General features: G+C 44.5%; 1 protein-coding gene across 6 annotated transcripts in view; it reads right to left on the reverse strand.

Annotated features, from left to right (window-relative positions):
• Window positions 1-15,011, reverse strand: part of Acap2 (ArfGAP with coiled-coil, ankyrin repeat and PH domains 2) — a 105,658-nt gene that overhangs the window by 63,035 nt on the left and 27,612 nt on the right. For all 6 annotated transcript variants that reach the window (XR_015045674.1, XR_015045675.1, XM_029470652.2 and 3 more), the window contains exon 2: window positions 1,785-1,842. Coding sequence is in view for 4 of the 6 variants with exons in the window: in XM_029470652.2 (XP_029326512.1) it covers window positions 1,785-1,842 (58 nt within the window). In the remaining 2 variants the exon portion in view is untranslated. The remainder of the gene's footprint in view (window positions 1-1,784; window positions 1,843-15,011) is intronic.

Consider the following 15,011-nt stretch of genomic DNA (forward strand, 5'->3'; position numbering starts at 1 on the left):
CAGGCAGACTCCAAGCTGGACAACAGATGCCCGTGGCAGCCTCTGAGTGAATGTGTGCTTTAGGGCCACCACTGAGAGGGAGCAAACTGGCTGCCGGGCACATGGTAAGATGCGTTCTAATAGTACAGATTGAGAAGTATGTAAAATTGCACACAGTGGACAGGCCATTTGTTTGTGAAATGTGTACAAAAGGTTTCACACCCAGGCCCACCTAAAAGAACATGAAAACATCTACACAGACTAAACCCTATAGCTGAGCGGTATAGAGGAAGTCACTTATCTATGCCCCTGAACTAATAAAACACAAAAGGGTGCACAGCAATGAAAGACTGTGTCACATGTGTGACAAAGCCTTCCAACACACACCTCACCTCAAGACCAAGACCTTTACAAATGATGAAACATCTTGTGTCATTCTTTTAACACCTCTGTTAGGGAGACAAATGCCCTAATTTTCCCTGGTTTGAAAAGTAAGGAACCAAGGCCCAGAAAAGTGGAGGAATCTGCCCAAAACTATGTAACTTAGTTACATGATAGACTCCTGCAAAACTCGGCAGCTCCAGGCTCTGTGCTCTCAAACTCAAGGCTCTGCTACAAAAATTAAAATTATAATATTGTAGTAGCTTAAAAGAATGTGCATTCAAGAAATGATGTAAACCAAGAAAGAAAGAAAAAAGTTTGGTGGAAGTTGAGCTGAGATTCAAAGGAATCTGCTACACAGACAGGCAACATAAGCCAAGTGCACCTGAGAACAGACGTGGTAGACATAAGAGTCAGATCTAGGTGGTAACAGTGAGACACTGTGGTGTGGCAAACAGCAGAACACCTCACAGAATGGATAACCCGACCATGAACGCCAACACTCAGAGAGCATGAGTCACAAGACAGAACACCACTGCTGGCAGTATACAATGCATGCAAACTAAGCATGAACTAAGTCATCAAGCAAGTTCAGTTGGTCACTGGTGCGACTTACCATGATACCTAATAAGCAGAACTTGTCCTGCACAATGTGAGGGAACCTGTGAGCTGAAGGCAACACCCCCTAAGTCCTTCCTGCTGCCACCAATAATGATCCCCACCCCATGTCCCTCGTGTTCTACTCTCTGGTACCCCAAAACTCCAAGGCAAAAAGATAATAGCTTAACAACTTGAACAGCTACATTTATTTTATAAGGATTGAAGAGCTTAACCCAGAGACACAGAAAATAACTATGGCTCTTTGAGAATGGAGAAAAGGCAAGGGTCAAAGGGCAATTTTAAATGATGCTAGTTTCCTCACATTCTGAGTCCCTTTTGGCAAAGAAAGTCTTTAGAATTCCAGAATTTTGATAAAATGCTGCCCAATGACCCCCAGATGATGCCTGTGTAAGTACTTTAAGCATTTCTGGAATTTGCTTAAAAATGAAATGAACAATTTTAATTGCATTTGCATCTGAGCCTAGCCACACTGAAACTTACAACAAGGATCATCCAGGTGATATATGGAATCCATTAAATATCTGAAAAGAAACTCAGATCTTTTGGATGGAGAAGACAGGAACAAACTTCTAACAACATAAAGAAAGCTCTGAGAGGTTCTGAAGTGAGGCGTGGACAACTCGTCTTGGAACCAGCAAGCTACGCAACATATGTAGCCTTCATTTCCTCATGCAGCAAGCCAGGATGCCAGCGCCTCTCGTCACAGAGATCCCAGGTACATAAACCAGCCTCTGTGGGGGGCGCTAACCGCTCCTCACGGGAGGGACGAGTCAATGTTCTGCAGACTTAAAGGGAAAGCTTACCTTGTCGAGTTTTAGTTCCAGCTCAGCCACGTCTCCTTCTACCTCTTCCAAAGCAGCCCTAGGAGAATGGGATAGAAGACAAGTTAGTCCATTTCTTTATAGGTCTCTTTACTCTTGAGAAACAGATTTTCATTCTAAGTGAGAACATAGATACAAATGGTTAAAAGTTATCCTTTATGTAAACGTGACAATAACACAGTAGCACAGATCGTAAAATGAGTAGGCTAGCTTTAACATTCATCTGTAAGTACATGTATGTAGGTGCACAATTACATGAGTACACACAGAAGCCAGAGGCGTCAGATGCCCTGAGCTGGAGCTGAGACAGTCGAGCCTTCTGACACAATGTCCGCGTCCTCAAGAGGAGGAGAAGTGGGCTTAAGGCCAAGCCACCTGCCACCCCCAGGCTAACTTACATTTCATCACTAACACCATTCAAATTAGTAACAATATTCTGAATTGTCCTGTGTATTTTGAAAATTTGATTAAGAGTATGTAAGCAAGGGCATAAAATACAGAGAAAGGACACCAATCAAATAAAATCACCGAAATCCTAATTTCAAAAAAGAAAAAGAGTAAATTGTTTAAATAGTGGAGCCTTAACCAACTCTGATTTGTAGATGATGAAGTACATAACCAAAGAGCCCCACTAGCAATCAATTTTACTACGAGAAATAAAAATAAGCATAGTTTATCTCCTGTCAGTATAATGTTAATACTGAAAACTCTGCAAAGGGTAAAGGATACAAAAAGAAGCAAGCAAGCAGTGAGCCCAAGGCTCTTAACGGCAGAGAGAAAACAACTGATGCTGCCCCAGGCTGCACCCCAACACTGGGACAACTGATGCTGCCCCAGGCTGCACCCCAACACTGGGACAACTGATGCTGCCCCAGGCTGCACCCCAACACTGGAACAACTGATGCTGCCCCAGGCTGCACCCCAACACTGGAACAACTGATGCTGCCCCAGGCTGCACCCCAACACTGGAACAACTGATGCTGCCCCAGGCTGCACCCCAACACTGGAACAACTGATGCTGCCCCAAGCTGCACCCCACACTGGGAACTTTGAAACAGCTGCAATCACAACGTTGTAAGGATAAGATGCTACACCAAAAGTGCTATGTAGCAAAACACAAGCTACATCTTGAGTCACCTATGCTCTATGCATACTGCAACAGGACCCAAACCCTCAGGGAACCAAGTAGGCACTGTGCCGCTGAGCCCCAGCCGCTGCCCCACACGGCTTTCTTAGACCTACTTGATGTCCTAGCAGTTTTCCCGTAGTATTTTAAGAACTAACCACAACGTGTTTTAATTGGATGGTTATGGGAGACTACCTTCCCATTCTCAAGAAATGGACTAAACAAAAGACAGCCAGGACATAAACCATAGTTCCTATTTCTGTTACCTGATGACCTTTGAATAAATATGTTATCGGCTCCATCTGAGGACACATATTTCTAAAACTTTTAACCTAAGTCATTTAGTATCCATGTGCCATTACTGATGAGATCTTCTTACATATGCTTCAAGAGCGCAGGAGGCAGCACACTTCAGAAGCAGGGTCCTTCTTCCTGACTGACAGATGCCCACTGTCTTCCAGTGCTGTTCACACTACACACTGTTCCCTCAGCCTGGAAGACGGAATACTCACCCTTACCCTATACACCATTTAAACTCATTTCACACCTGAGAAGAAATCAATGTATCTCTGAGAGGATACTGTAATTGAAAACTAAGATGTACAATCATCAAAACAGTACAGAGATGATGGTGTCTTCTTAGGCAAGTGTCTACACAAGCTTGTAAGTCATGCACCCTAGCACTCAGGCACAGAGGGGGAGCAGCCTTGAGCCGGGAAGTCCTCAGACAACCTGGGCAACAAACACCCTCATCTCAAAATAAATACACAAATGAAGTTCATCTTACTGATAGGAGAATATGTGCATGAGGTTAAATTCTTACACTGAGAGAGAAGAAAATTACACAATAGGATAACATAAGCCCAAACTTATGTGGGAGAAAAAAACCCTTGGAGAAACATAAAAAGGTATCCATGAGCAGATTTACCAATCTGAACTGTAACACAGAAAACTGGGATTGGAGAGCAGGCTGCAGAAAGAGGGATTTGCATCCTACCTATTTATACCCCTGGATATGTCAGCATTTTCAACAATGTTACATTTATTTTGGACAACTCCTCTACAAGTGGCTTCCTTTAGGAATTGTCCCCTCATTCACTCAGGCTACATGACAAACAACCTGAACCCTGAAGAATGGGGTGCACATCTCTCCCACCATTCACTTCTCTGGCAGTCTGAGCCAGCCACAGCAGTGCAGACAGCCACAGCCATGCAGACAGCCACAGCAATGCAGACAGCCACAGCAGTACAGACAGCCACAGCAGTGCAGACAGCCACAGCCATGCAGACAGCCACAGCAGTGCAGACAGCCACAGCCGTGCAGACAGCCGCAGCCGTGAAGACAGCCACAGCAGTGCAGACAGCCACAGCAGTACAGACAGCCACAGCAGTGCAGACAGCCGCAGCCATGCAGACAGTCACAGAAGTGCAGACAGCCACAGCCGTGCAGACAGCCGCAGCCATGCAGACAGCCGCAGCAGTGCAGACAGCCACAGCAGTGCAGACGCTCATAGCCATGTAGACAGCCACAGCAGTGCAGATGCTCATGGCCGTGCAGACAGCCGCAGCAGTGCAGACAGACACTCATGGCGGTGTAGACAGCCACAGCAGTGCAAACAGACACTCATGGCGGTGTAGACAGCCACAGCAGTGCAGAGACTCAAAGAAACAAGCACACTCAGTCTGACTTCCGGGGGCTTCCTTTACATTTTAGGCTTTACCTTAGCTAAATTTTCAAATTATTATTTTTAAAACAAGCAATGTTAGTTTTGATTACATCACTGATCTTTACTAAACATGTATTCACAAACTGGTAACACTTTACATATTGTCCAATTATATATCTCACTGGGTAATCCTACACCTTTATCTATAAGAATGAGTGGATGTGTGAAGGCTGGTGCTGGCAGAGTGTTCTGTGGCCCTAGCTACTGAGAGTGAGGCAGAAAAACAGCTAGAGTCCAGGAGTCCATGTCAGTTGGCAATACAGCAAGACCATTAAAATAAAATATAAATAAATAAAATGCAAGAGGAGGGGGAGGAGCTGTAAGGATTGACTCAGTCCCTGCCATCAGCCACAGATGAACACCGGCACCCTGTACTCTCGGGTGAGGTCTGCTACCTTTCCCTTCTATTCACTGGTGTGACGGAACCATGGTCAATCATGCACTAGATAAAACGATAAGCAAATCTATACACGCTTCCTCCAACCTCTGCATGAAGCGATCACTCCTCTGCAACTCTCCCAGGTATCACTAAGCATAAAACTCTTCTAGGCTGGAGAGGTGGCTCAGTGGTTAGGAACACTGACTGCTCTTCAGAGGTCCTGAGTTCAATTCCCAGCAACCACGTGGTGGCTCACCATCTATATGGAATTCTATGCCCTCTTCTGGTGTGTCCAAACAAATAAATGAATCTAAAAAAACAAAAACAAAAACAAAACAAGACAAAACTTTTCTACGTGCAAATCGTCACAAAAGCCAAAATTACAGGCTCCATTTCTTCCACAGCTTAAAATTTAATATTCAAAAAAAGGAATCAGGAGGCTTGGGGGGATGGCTCAGTGAGTAGTGCAGGGCCCACATGAAAATGCTGGGGGATGGTGTGCACTTGTAGCCCCAGCACGGGTAGATGAAGACAGGTGCCAGGGCTCTCTGCCAGCCAGAGAAAGCCTATCTCCAAGGAGGAGACTGTCCTCCAGCCTACACACATACCAACAAACATGCACGGACACACATGAACAAAACACATGCACATGCTCGCACACACATATCAACAAAACACATGCATGCATATGTCCCCCCACATACATACATACATACACATAAGCACACATGACCAAATACACATGTACACATGTTCCTATACAAGACCAAACACACATGCCCCCACACACATGAACAAACATGCACATACACACATGCTCTCTCACACACATTGGTTTTGTTTGTTTGCTTTGGTTTTCTGGGACAGGGTTTCTCTGTATATCCCTGCTGTTTGGAACTCACTTTTTAGACCAGGCTGGCCTCGAACTCAGAGATCTGCTTGCTTCTGCCCCTCAAGTGCTGGGATTAAAAGGCATGTGCCACCACTGGCCAACCACACATACACACACACACTTTTTTTAAAAAAATCAAACTTGGTCTGCAGCTCAGGGGTAGAATATTGTTTGATTGATTGTGCAAGTAAAAACCCTGGGCTCCATCCCAAACACAGACTTAAAAAAAAAAAAAAAAAAAAAAAAAAAGATTAGTACATTTTTTCAAAAGGCCACTTAGCCTTAGCCTAATGATGAATGAAAATATAAGACTAAGCATAAAAATAAGCAAAACTAAGTAATAAGGACTATAGGTGGCTCTGGCTCCCTAACCCTCATCCCCCCACCTCCGTTTTAATGTTGCTGGGTTTGGGGAGGATCTCAAGTTCAAGGTCAGCCTGGCTACATTTTTTTAAGGCAAGGCACCCCCACCCTTCACTTCAACTAGGTCATACAATTATGCAATTAAAAAAAAAATGCTGGAACAAGATATTCAGGATCACTAATAAGCACACAAATGTCCTCCAGCAATTAAAAGCAGACTGGAGACTCCAAGTCTTGACTACCTGCTAACGAGTTCCAAAGTAACAATAATAAATATTCAATGTCAATCACACATGGTTAGGATCCAGGTCACTGGTAAAGCACTCCGCGACTGTGAGCAAGGCCCTGAATGTGAGCCCAACAGCACCCACAAAAAGTTGCACATGCAGATGTGCATGAATGCATATAGTGTATAGAACTGAAACTAACATTTGTAAGTCGTGTTTTATAAAATGGCTCTATTCCAAGAAATTATATACACAGAATTTATACTTGTGTGTCATGGTTAAATATAATCCCTAGCCAACTTCCTTTCTCAGCTCAATAGCCTTTTCCAACTTGAGCAATACTGGGCTATTCTTCACCAAGGAAGAACAATGGCCAGATCCAGGACAGCTCACTGATCCAAAAGCAGCCAACCCTGTGACTAATGGGCAAGAAAGAGTGACAAAAAGTCCCTACAGCAAGCCACAGCTCCCCGTGACAGTGAACATAAACCCTGGAAAGTCATTTCCTACAAGAAATCTCTCATTAAATCATGTGTATCAGGAATAGCTACTTACTTACCTGGTAAAGTCCGGATCCGTTCTATTCTATCTCTGTGAGGCCTCTGTGAGGGGCCTCTGTGAGGGGCAGGGAAATGGAGTTTTGATGACTTTGACTTTATATCTTACTAGCTATATGAGCAAATCATTACACTTCCATTTCATCTACAAAATAAAATAACAAGGTCTCCTTGAGAAAGGGTGACCAATTTTGAAGACTTTGCGTTAGGCACTTGGCAACAGATGATGACTGCCGCCTGCCCTCCAGTGCTGAGTACCCAGGTCTCCTAAGCCTGATTCCAGCCCAGGCCAGAGGACTAGGAATGACAGCAGGGAGCTGAAAAACCCTCTTGGTTCCCAGAGTTGTCGTCTCAGAGGCTGTGTAAACACAGGAAAACCCACTCTGAGATCAGAACAGAAGCAAGCCAAGGCTTTACACACAGGAGCTGATCCCCAGGCCCTATAGAACCACAGAGGCTGCTTTGTACTTTGTTTTTTTAAGTCCCCGTGAATGGAATTAAAAGTTCTGCCTTCCCCAATTATCTTAGAGATATTATAGCTACATCTATTTCCTCAAACTGCAACCAACCAAACTTGCAGGCTCCAACCAGAAACTCTAAAATGAAGAAAACAAACAAAATACAATAGAAAACTAGCAAAAGTGAGGGGCGAGTTTTCACTCTTCCTGTCAATTAATATGAATCCCTACAAAATATGTGACGCTCTTCAGGCCTCTGTCTCGTCACTCGTAAAAGGAGAGGATCACACTGGGTGCGCCTGCAGTATTACTTTAAAATCAACAGTCTATTATGACAGCATTCTAAACAGCCTAAAATCTAAATCCGATTCTCTCTTTCCCAAGGGAGATTTTCTTTAGGCTCTTACTTGTGAATTAGTTAAAAATGAACGAACAAACAAACACATGAATGAGCAAACACACCTTATAAATTACGAAGTCTTTTCTGTGCCAGCACCACCATCCTCCTGCAGAGTTTCCTCTGTGTACATCATGTAACATAGGAATATGAAAATGGCCCAATTTTTCAAAGCTTTTTTAACAACATTTTGGGAGGAAAAGTTATATATTTTATACAGATTACAAAATACCCTGCCACTCTCCCAAAATAAAAGTAATTTTTCAAAAGAAAGGGTTGTAACTTAAGAAACAGTTCTTATTCTCTCAAGTTCTCCCCTGTCAATATCATCCATAGTAAAATGACAGGGGACCGGAAGGAATACAAGCAAGCATGCAACAGGCCAAAGGACACAGCTGAAATACAGGTAGCATGGTCAGGTAAGACCACATCCGCAAGGCATTACTTAAACATCACTCACTCTGTAAATCTCAACTCACAATTTAAAAATAAAAATAGACAAGCAGCGGCACTGGGGAGGCAGAGGCTCTGAGGCCAGCCTGGTCTAGAGTGAGCTCCAGGACAGCCAGGGCTACACAGAGAAATGGTGATAAGAAAGGAAGGAGAGAGGGAGGGAGGGAGAGAGAGAAGGAGGGAGCCAGCCAAGCCAAGCCAAGCTAAACCAAGCCAAAGGCTAAGCTTGTATTTATTATGCAGACTGTTCTATTCTGCACAGTGAAGCTGGGGTGGAGAACTACTCAAAGGAGCTTCTGGCCCTAGCACCCCACCTCTCTCCAGAGGTGTGTGTGACTTCTACAGCCACACCTGACATCTCCTCAGCGTGGCAGACAGCAGCTATGTCCAGTCATGTGTATCACGTGCGATGGCAAATATTCTCTACTGATAGCAGCCTAACGAAATACTAGAAACATCAATCAGGTGTGAAATCATCTTATTTTCCCCCTCATAAGACTCAATACTAGTTCAGAAAGCTATTTGAATGCATTCCTCCTCCCCTAAGAGCCTGTATTTCCTGTTGAGGGAGTTCGTGAATTCAAGCCGGGGAGATGCCAGGATAATTACCGTGGGAGCTAACACCATGCCACAGGAGAAGGCAGCAGAGGAGAGAGCCCACTTGTTACACTGGGATGAATAATCAGCAGTGACAGCTGCTAAACCGTCCTTTACACCCTTCAGGGTTTGAAATGAATAAAGGGAAGCCAGTCTAATGAGAGGAAAAGAGAGATAAGGCAAAACACACACATGCACGCACGCACACATGCATGCACACGCGCACGCACATGTACATACACACACACACACACACACACACACACACACACACACACACGTCACTCTACTCCCAAGAACTACTATCACTGCTATGGGATTTAATAGGAAAGTTACCAGGATTGGGGTACCGTATAAAGACATAAAATCAAACTTACCCAAGCTAAAATCCAGTGCTTGCATTGTTCCTGGGGGGGTGGGGCAGTGCTCATCAATAGCCTTATAGATAAGAGCACTATAAACTATTCCTGATACAAATGGTTTATAAAAGGCAAAGAAGGTACTTCCGTGTGGGAAGGACACTATGGCTGAAGAGGCTGTCAGGCTGACTGAGCAACTGAAAGCAGCAGAGAGAACAGACTCCGGGGAAGAGGGGAACAAGGTGGGCATCTCCTAGAGTCAGTCCGGGCTGACATGAGACTGCTCTTTCTTGCTTTCACAGTGGATCCCAGGGATCCTCCTCAGGTTAATGGCTCGTGAGAACACGGAATCCCCTGGAAACCAGAGGGTTAGAGAAGTACAAACTCAGCCTTTCGGGGTTCGCCCCTTGACATGGTGGACTCTACAATCACAGCTACAACTTTTCCTGGTTCCTCCTGGAACAAAGCATATTAACACCTAAAACCAATTAATACCCGAATCAAGAACTGGAATACATCTCAGAGAATCGCTGAATAACAAAACCTTGTAATGAAACTGAAGTCACATCCTTAGCAAAACAAGTTTTCAGTTCTGTATCCCTACGAAAAGCCTGCAGTCTTATATTACTTATAACATGGACACAGAATAACACATTTAAAAATCTAATAGGCAAGCTTTGAAGGCAATTTCATACTATGAACAACCTAAGACAGTAAAATTTGTGAAGCCATGGCTCAGGTTAAAACCATATAGTGTTCAGTTCCCCATGTCCACTCAGGAGGCTCACAACCAACTGTAACTCCTGTTTCTGGGGGGTCCTCTTCGGATTCCTAGGGAACCTGCGCTCACACATGCCCTTTCCCAGACACACATTTACACAGTTTTAAAAATGAATAAAGTCACACCTGTGCTCACTTCGGATACAGAGCCTGCTAGTCCATACTATCAGGTTTCAAATCCAGGACAAATAGCTGAGGTCCCTATTTAACATCAAAGAGGACCTGGCTACTGGGTTCTCCCAGCATCCCTCAGTCCCCACCTGTTACAAGCCCCCCTGGCTGCCATACCCCTGAACTCTTCACCTAGGAGCTGGGCTGCCCTCCCCGCAGCTGCCCTTCCCTATATAATCTGACCACCTTGATTACCTGGCCTTTTTATCTACTCTCTTTTGGGCCTCCTGGTTGCCACAAAAGTTTCCCTGTCTTCCCTCCCCTTCCCTTCTCCATCTCTCCCCACCGCCCAACTCAGGCTCATGTCTGCTCTGGACTCTCCCAGATGTCCCTGCCTCCAGCTCCGTTCTCCTTTTTATCTCCTCCACCAGACCTAGGAGTAGTCATGTTCCCTTGGTTCTTACTTCTTTTTTCATCAAATATAAACAACTATAGCTCTATTATTGCTCAGTATGTCTGTGAGGTCTAAAGGTAAGGGCTGTGGGGCTCTCAGCAATCCATCCTAGCTCAGTTAGTTACCCAGCAAATGCCATTCAGTACATGAAGAGAGGCAGGGAAGGGTGGATGATGGCCAGATGAAGAAAACATTTTAAAACGGTGTACCTGGAGCCCTTGCCACAGGGAAGACTGGCATCTAGATCCCCAGCACCCACATAAAAGCTAGGAATGAATGAATGGATGGATGAATGAGAAGGGAAGGGAGGAAAAGCAGGAGAAAGGGGGAAGGAGGAGAAAGGTGTTTAGGTTTGGCTGGTCTGTGTGTATTGTAATGCTAAATTCTGTAACAGAGGTCCAAGCCTCTAAGGAAGGTTTTCAGGTTCACCAGCTTTTGTTGTGCAAACTTGTTCCTTAATTTAAAACTATTGGTTAAATAAACTTGGTGCCAGCCAATTACTGGAGAGATTAGAGGTGAAGTGGTTTGGAGTTGCCTGGTTGGGGTGGAAAAGAGATTGGAGGGAGATCAGGAGCAGAAGCCAGGAGAATGAGAGGAGAGGAGGAAGCTGCAATGAGGGGAGATGGACCATGAGCACATGGCCAGGAGAAACAGCAATGTTTGGGTACACTGCTGGGGAGGGAGCCAGATCAGCAGAAAAGTAGATTAGGGATTACCCTGCCCCCCCAGTAATTGTCAAAGCCAAATAAAATGACCAGAGTCTAAGTCATATTTATTTAAGCTAGTCAGGGACAAGCTTAAATTGGTTATAGTACAAACAGAAAGAAACACAAGACAAGACATGAAAACAGGAAAGTCAGTCTCTTGTCCATACAAAAGGATGAACGTGGACACCTGGATCTGATCATGTGACATTTTAAGACTGGGAGATGCAGGCGAGTCTCTGTGAGTTTGAGGCCAGCCTGGTCTACAGAGCGAGTTCCAGGACAGAGAAACAGATGAGAAGTGTGTATGAAGTGCTGGGACGTGGGACAGCTCTGGATTGGAAAGCTGGCCTTAGTGACTCAAACTGTTCTTGCCAAGGACCCACGCTTGGTCCCAGCACTCACATGAAATGTCCCCATGATCCAGCAACTCCACCGCCAAGGGATCTTCTGGCCTCCACTGGCATTGCACTAGTACACTGATCTGCACTCAGACACACACATACGGATAATCATTAAAAAAAAAAAATACATCTCTTTTGAGTTGGAGAGACATGGAACCCAGTGCAACAAGTTCAGCTAAAAGTATGTCCTGATGCACGAGGTGAAACGCTTAGGCACAAGCACACGTGCACAAGGTCACAGGTAATGATGGAGAACCAAGGGCAACTCCAACCAAAGCACAGAGTTACAACCAATCAAAACCAGGGAATTATGAGCAGTGCAAGTTTAGGGAGAGACAACCTGGAATTCAGTTTTAGATTTATCCAGAAACACCTAGTAAGTAGCTAAGTGGTGACGGCAAGCAGGTAGATAAAATAAGAGTCCAGAGCTTAAGTCGGAAGTAGAAGACGGCTATGTGAGAGAAGAGCTATCGGCAGAGACAGACTCGAGATCACACATCAAGGCTAGCCTTTGGCGCACCTTGATGCTAAAAGCCAGAAGTTTAAGACGAGCATGGTGGACAGGCTGCAACCTGGCCCTGAAGGCGCTGAGGCAGAAAGAGCAGGAGCTAGGCATCTGAGCTACACGACTAACTCCACTAAAAAACAGTACATAGGATATTAAAGGCTGGGGAAAGAAAAGGTGGAGAGGGGAAAGATGAAGGGATTGAAAAGACAAAAGAAAAGCCAGGGTGTGTGATACAGAAATGAAAAAAGCAGAGGGAGGGAGGGAGGGAGGGAGGGAGGGAGGGAGGGAGGGAGGGAGGGAGCCGCCGAGCTACCCACACAAGCTGCTCAGTCACAGGCAGGGACACGATTGACCTGAGGGGTGGTTTGTTTGCTAAGACAGGGTTTCTCTATATAGCCCTAGTTGTCCAGGAACTACGTAGGCCAGGCTGGCCCAAACAATCTGCCTGCTGAGAATAAAGGCATGAACCACTCTCAGCCTGGAGGGGTTTTAAGATGATTTTCAAAACAGCTTTGCCAGGAATGGTGGCGCATGTCTTTAATGCTAGCACTGGGGAGGCAGAGGCAGGCAAATCTCAGAGTTCATGGTCAGCCTGGTCTACAGAGTGAGTTCCAGGACAGCCAGGGCTACACACAGAAAGAAACCCTACCTCAAAAAAAAACAAAAAGAAAAGACAAAACAAGAAAGAAAAAACAAAGCTTTCAATATTGAAAATTTAGAGCCTGATATTTTGGTAAATTGGTAAGGGTATGTGGTTTTTAAATAAAGTTTCCAAAAACATGGTGATTAAATTATAGGCAGCCCATGAAACTAAAATGAAAATAAGCCAGGTGTGGCAGTACATGAGGATGGCTGGAAGACTGAGAGTCTGAGGCCAGCCTAGACTATACACAGGTTATATGTGCGTGCAGTGCGCGTGTGCATGGTGTGTGTGTGTGTGTGTATGTGTGTGGCCAGCCTAGACTACACACAGGTTTTATATATATATATATATATATATATATATATATATATATATACACACTTGTGTGTGTGTGTGTATGTGTGTGTGACCAGCCTAGACTACACAGTATATATATATATATATATATATGTGTGTGTGTGTGTGTGTGTGTGTGTGTGTGTGTGTGTATAAATATATGTATATGTACTTAATTTTCTTGATATCATACAATCACATTAACTGTATTGCTGGAGTCAAGAATATTTGTGACCCATAAGATAAAATATTTAACATAATTGTGTTTAACATAATTCACAGAGAAAATGTAAACCACTACATATGTTTTTAAAGACTATTGTCCAGATTAAATCTCAAAGGTCAAACCAAGTCCTGAAGAAGATGGAGAGAGATGGCTGCGTGGCCAGGCGAGTGGGTGAATCACTTTGCTGTGCTGTGCTGGCCAACAGCACAGGCTACCTTCTAAGCAGCAACCATTGCTTCTCTATACCCAGTACTTGATTTACAGGCAGGCGGGAACTACCATGTGCAACCACAGTCTTGATTTCTTGAGTAAAAAACATCCATCCGCTTATTAGAAACTATGGTTACAAATAAATACACCTATCTTCATTTAAAAGTAAATATTTCCCAAGAGAACAGGAAGACAAACCACAGTCAGAGAAAAAATATTTACAAAGCACTTATTTGGTACAGGCCTGTTTGATCTAGGGATACAGCTCAGTGGTAGAGCAACCGCCTAGCATGCTCAAGGCCATGTGCAATCAATACCTAGTACAACAAAGAGAAAAACAGAGAAACTACTAATAAAGGAATGTTAACCAAAATATAAAAAGAAGTTAAAACTTAGGAATAAGAAAGTAAGTCCCATTTTAAAGCGAGCAGAAGGTCTGAGGCTCTCACTGACGATGCTGCTAAGATGGCAAGCGTACAGGACACACATACCACAGCCTCCCATCAGCAAACCCCAGCAACGGGCTCCTACACACTATGAGAATGATCAAGACCAGAACACTGCAGCATCAGGTTCAGCAGGGACACGGACAGAGCAACACAAAGCTCACCTGCAGCAAGGCAAAGACAAAAGGTGGCACACTCTGAACTCCAGTTAGCAGTTCCTAATGAAATCAAGCAAGAGCACACCACCCTGCAGCATGTGCCATGGATAAACCCTCATCCGCACAATCAAAGGCCACCACACATGGCTGCTCCAGCAGCTTTGCTCAAAGCACCAAACAGCGAAGCAGCCATGATGTCCTTCAGTAGGTGAATGGAGAAAGTGTGGAACACCCACCCAGGCAGTGGGCTATGATTCACACTAAAAAGAAATAAGCTACCAAGCCATAAAAACATGTGAGCCAGGCGTGGTAGCACAGTCCTATAATCTTAACTGCCTGGGTGACAAAGGCAACAAGAGCATAAATTCAAATACTGCTTGGGCTACTGAGCAAGTTCAAGACCAGAATGAGTAAGTCAGCGAGACCCTGTATCAAAGACAAAGTCAAAAGGGGGCCGAGGATATAGCTGAGAGGACCTACCTAGCACATGCAGGGCCCTGGGTCCAAACCCAAGACCATCACCCAAAAGACATGGAGAATCCTTGGTACACTGTAGTAAGTGGAAGAAGTCAGGATGCACACATTCAGATTCTAAACAACGTTTCCTTTAAAAAGTAAAATTATGGACACAGTAAAAGGACCAGTGGTTATCAAAGGTTGGGGGAGAAGATCAAGGAGAGGCATAAATAGGATT

The sequence above is a fragment of the Mus caroli genome, unplaced genomic scaffold, assembly GCF_978045245.1.
Source record: "Mus caroli unplaced genomic scaffold, Mus_caroli_1 scaffold_17, whole genome shotgun sequence".
Taxonomy (NCBI): Eukaryota; Metazoa; Chordata; class Mammalia; order Rodentia; family Muridae; genus Mus; species Mus caroli.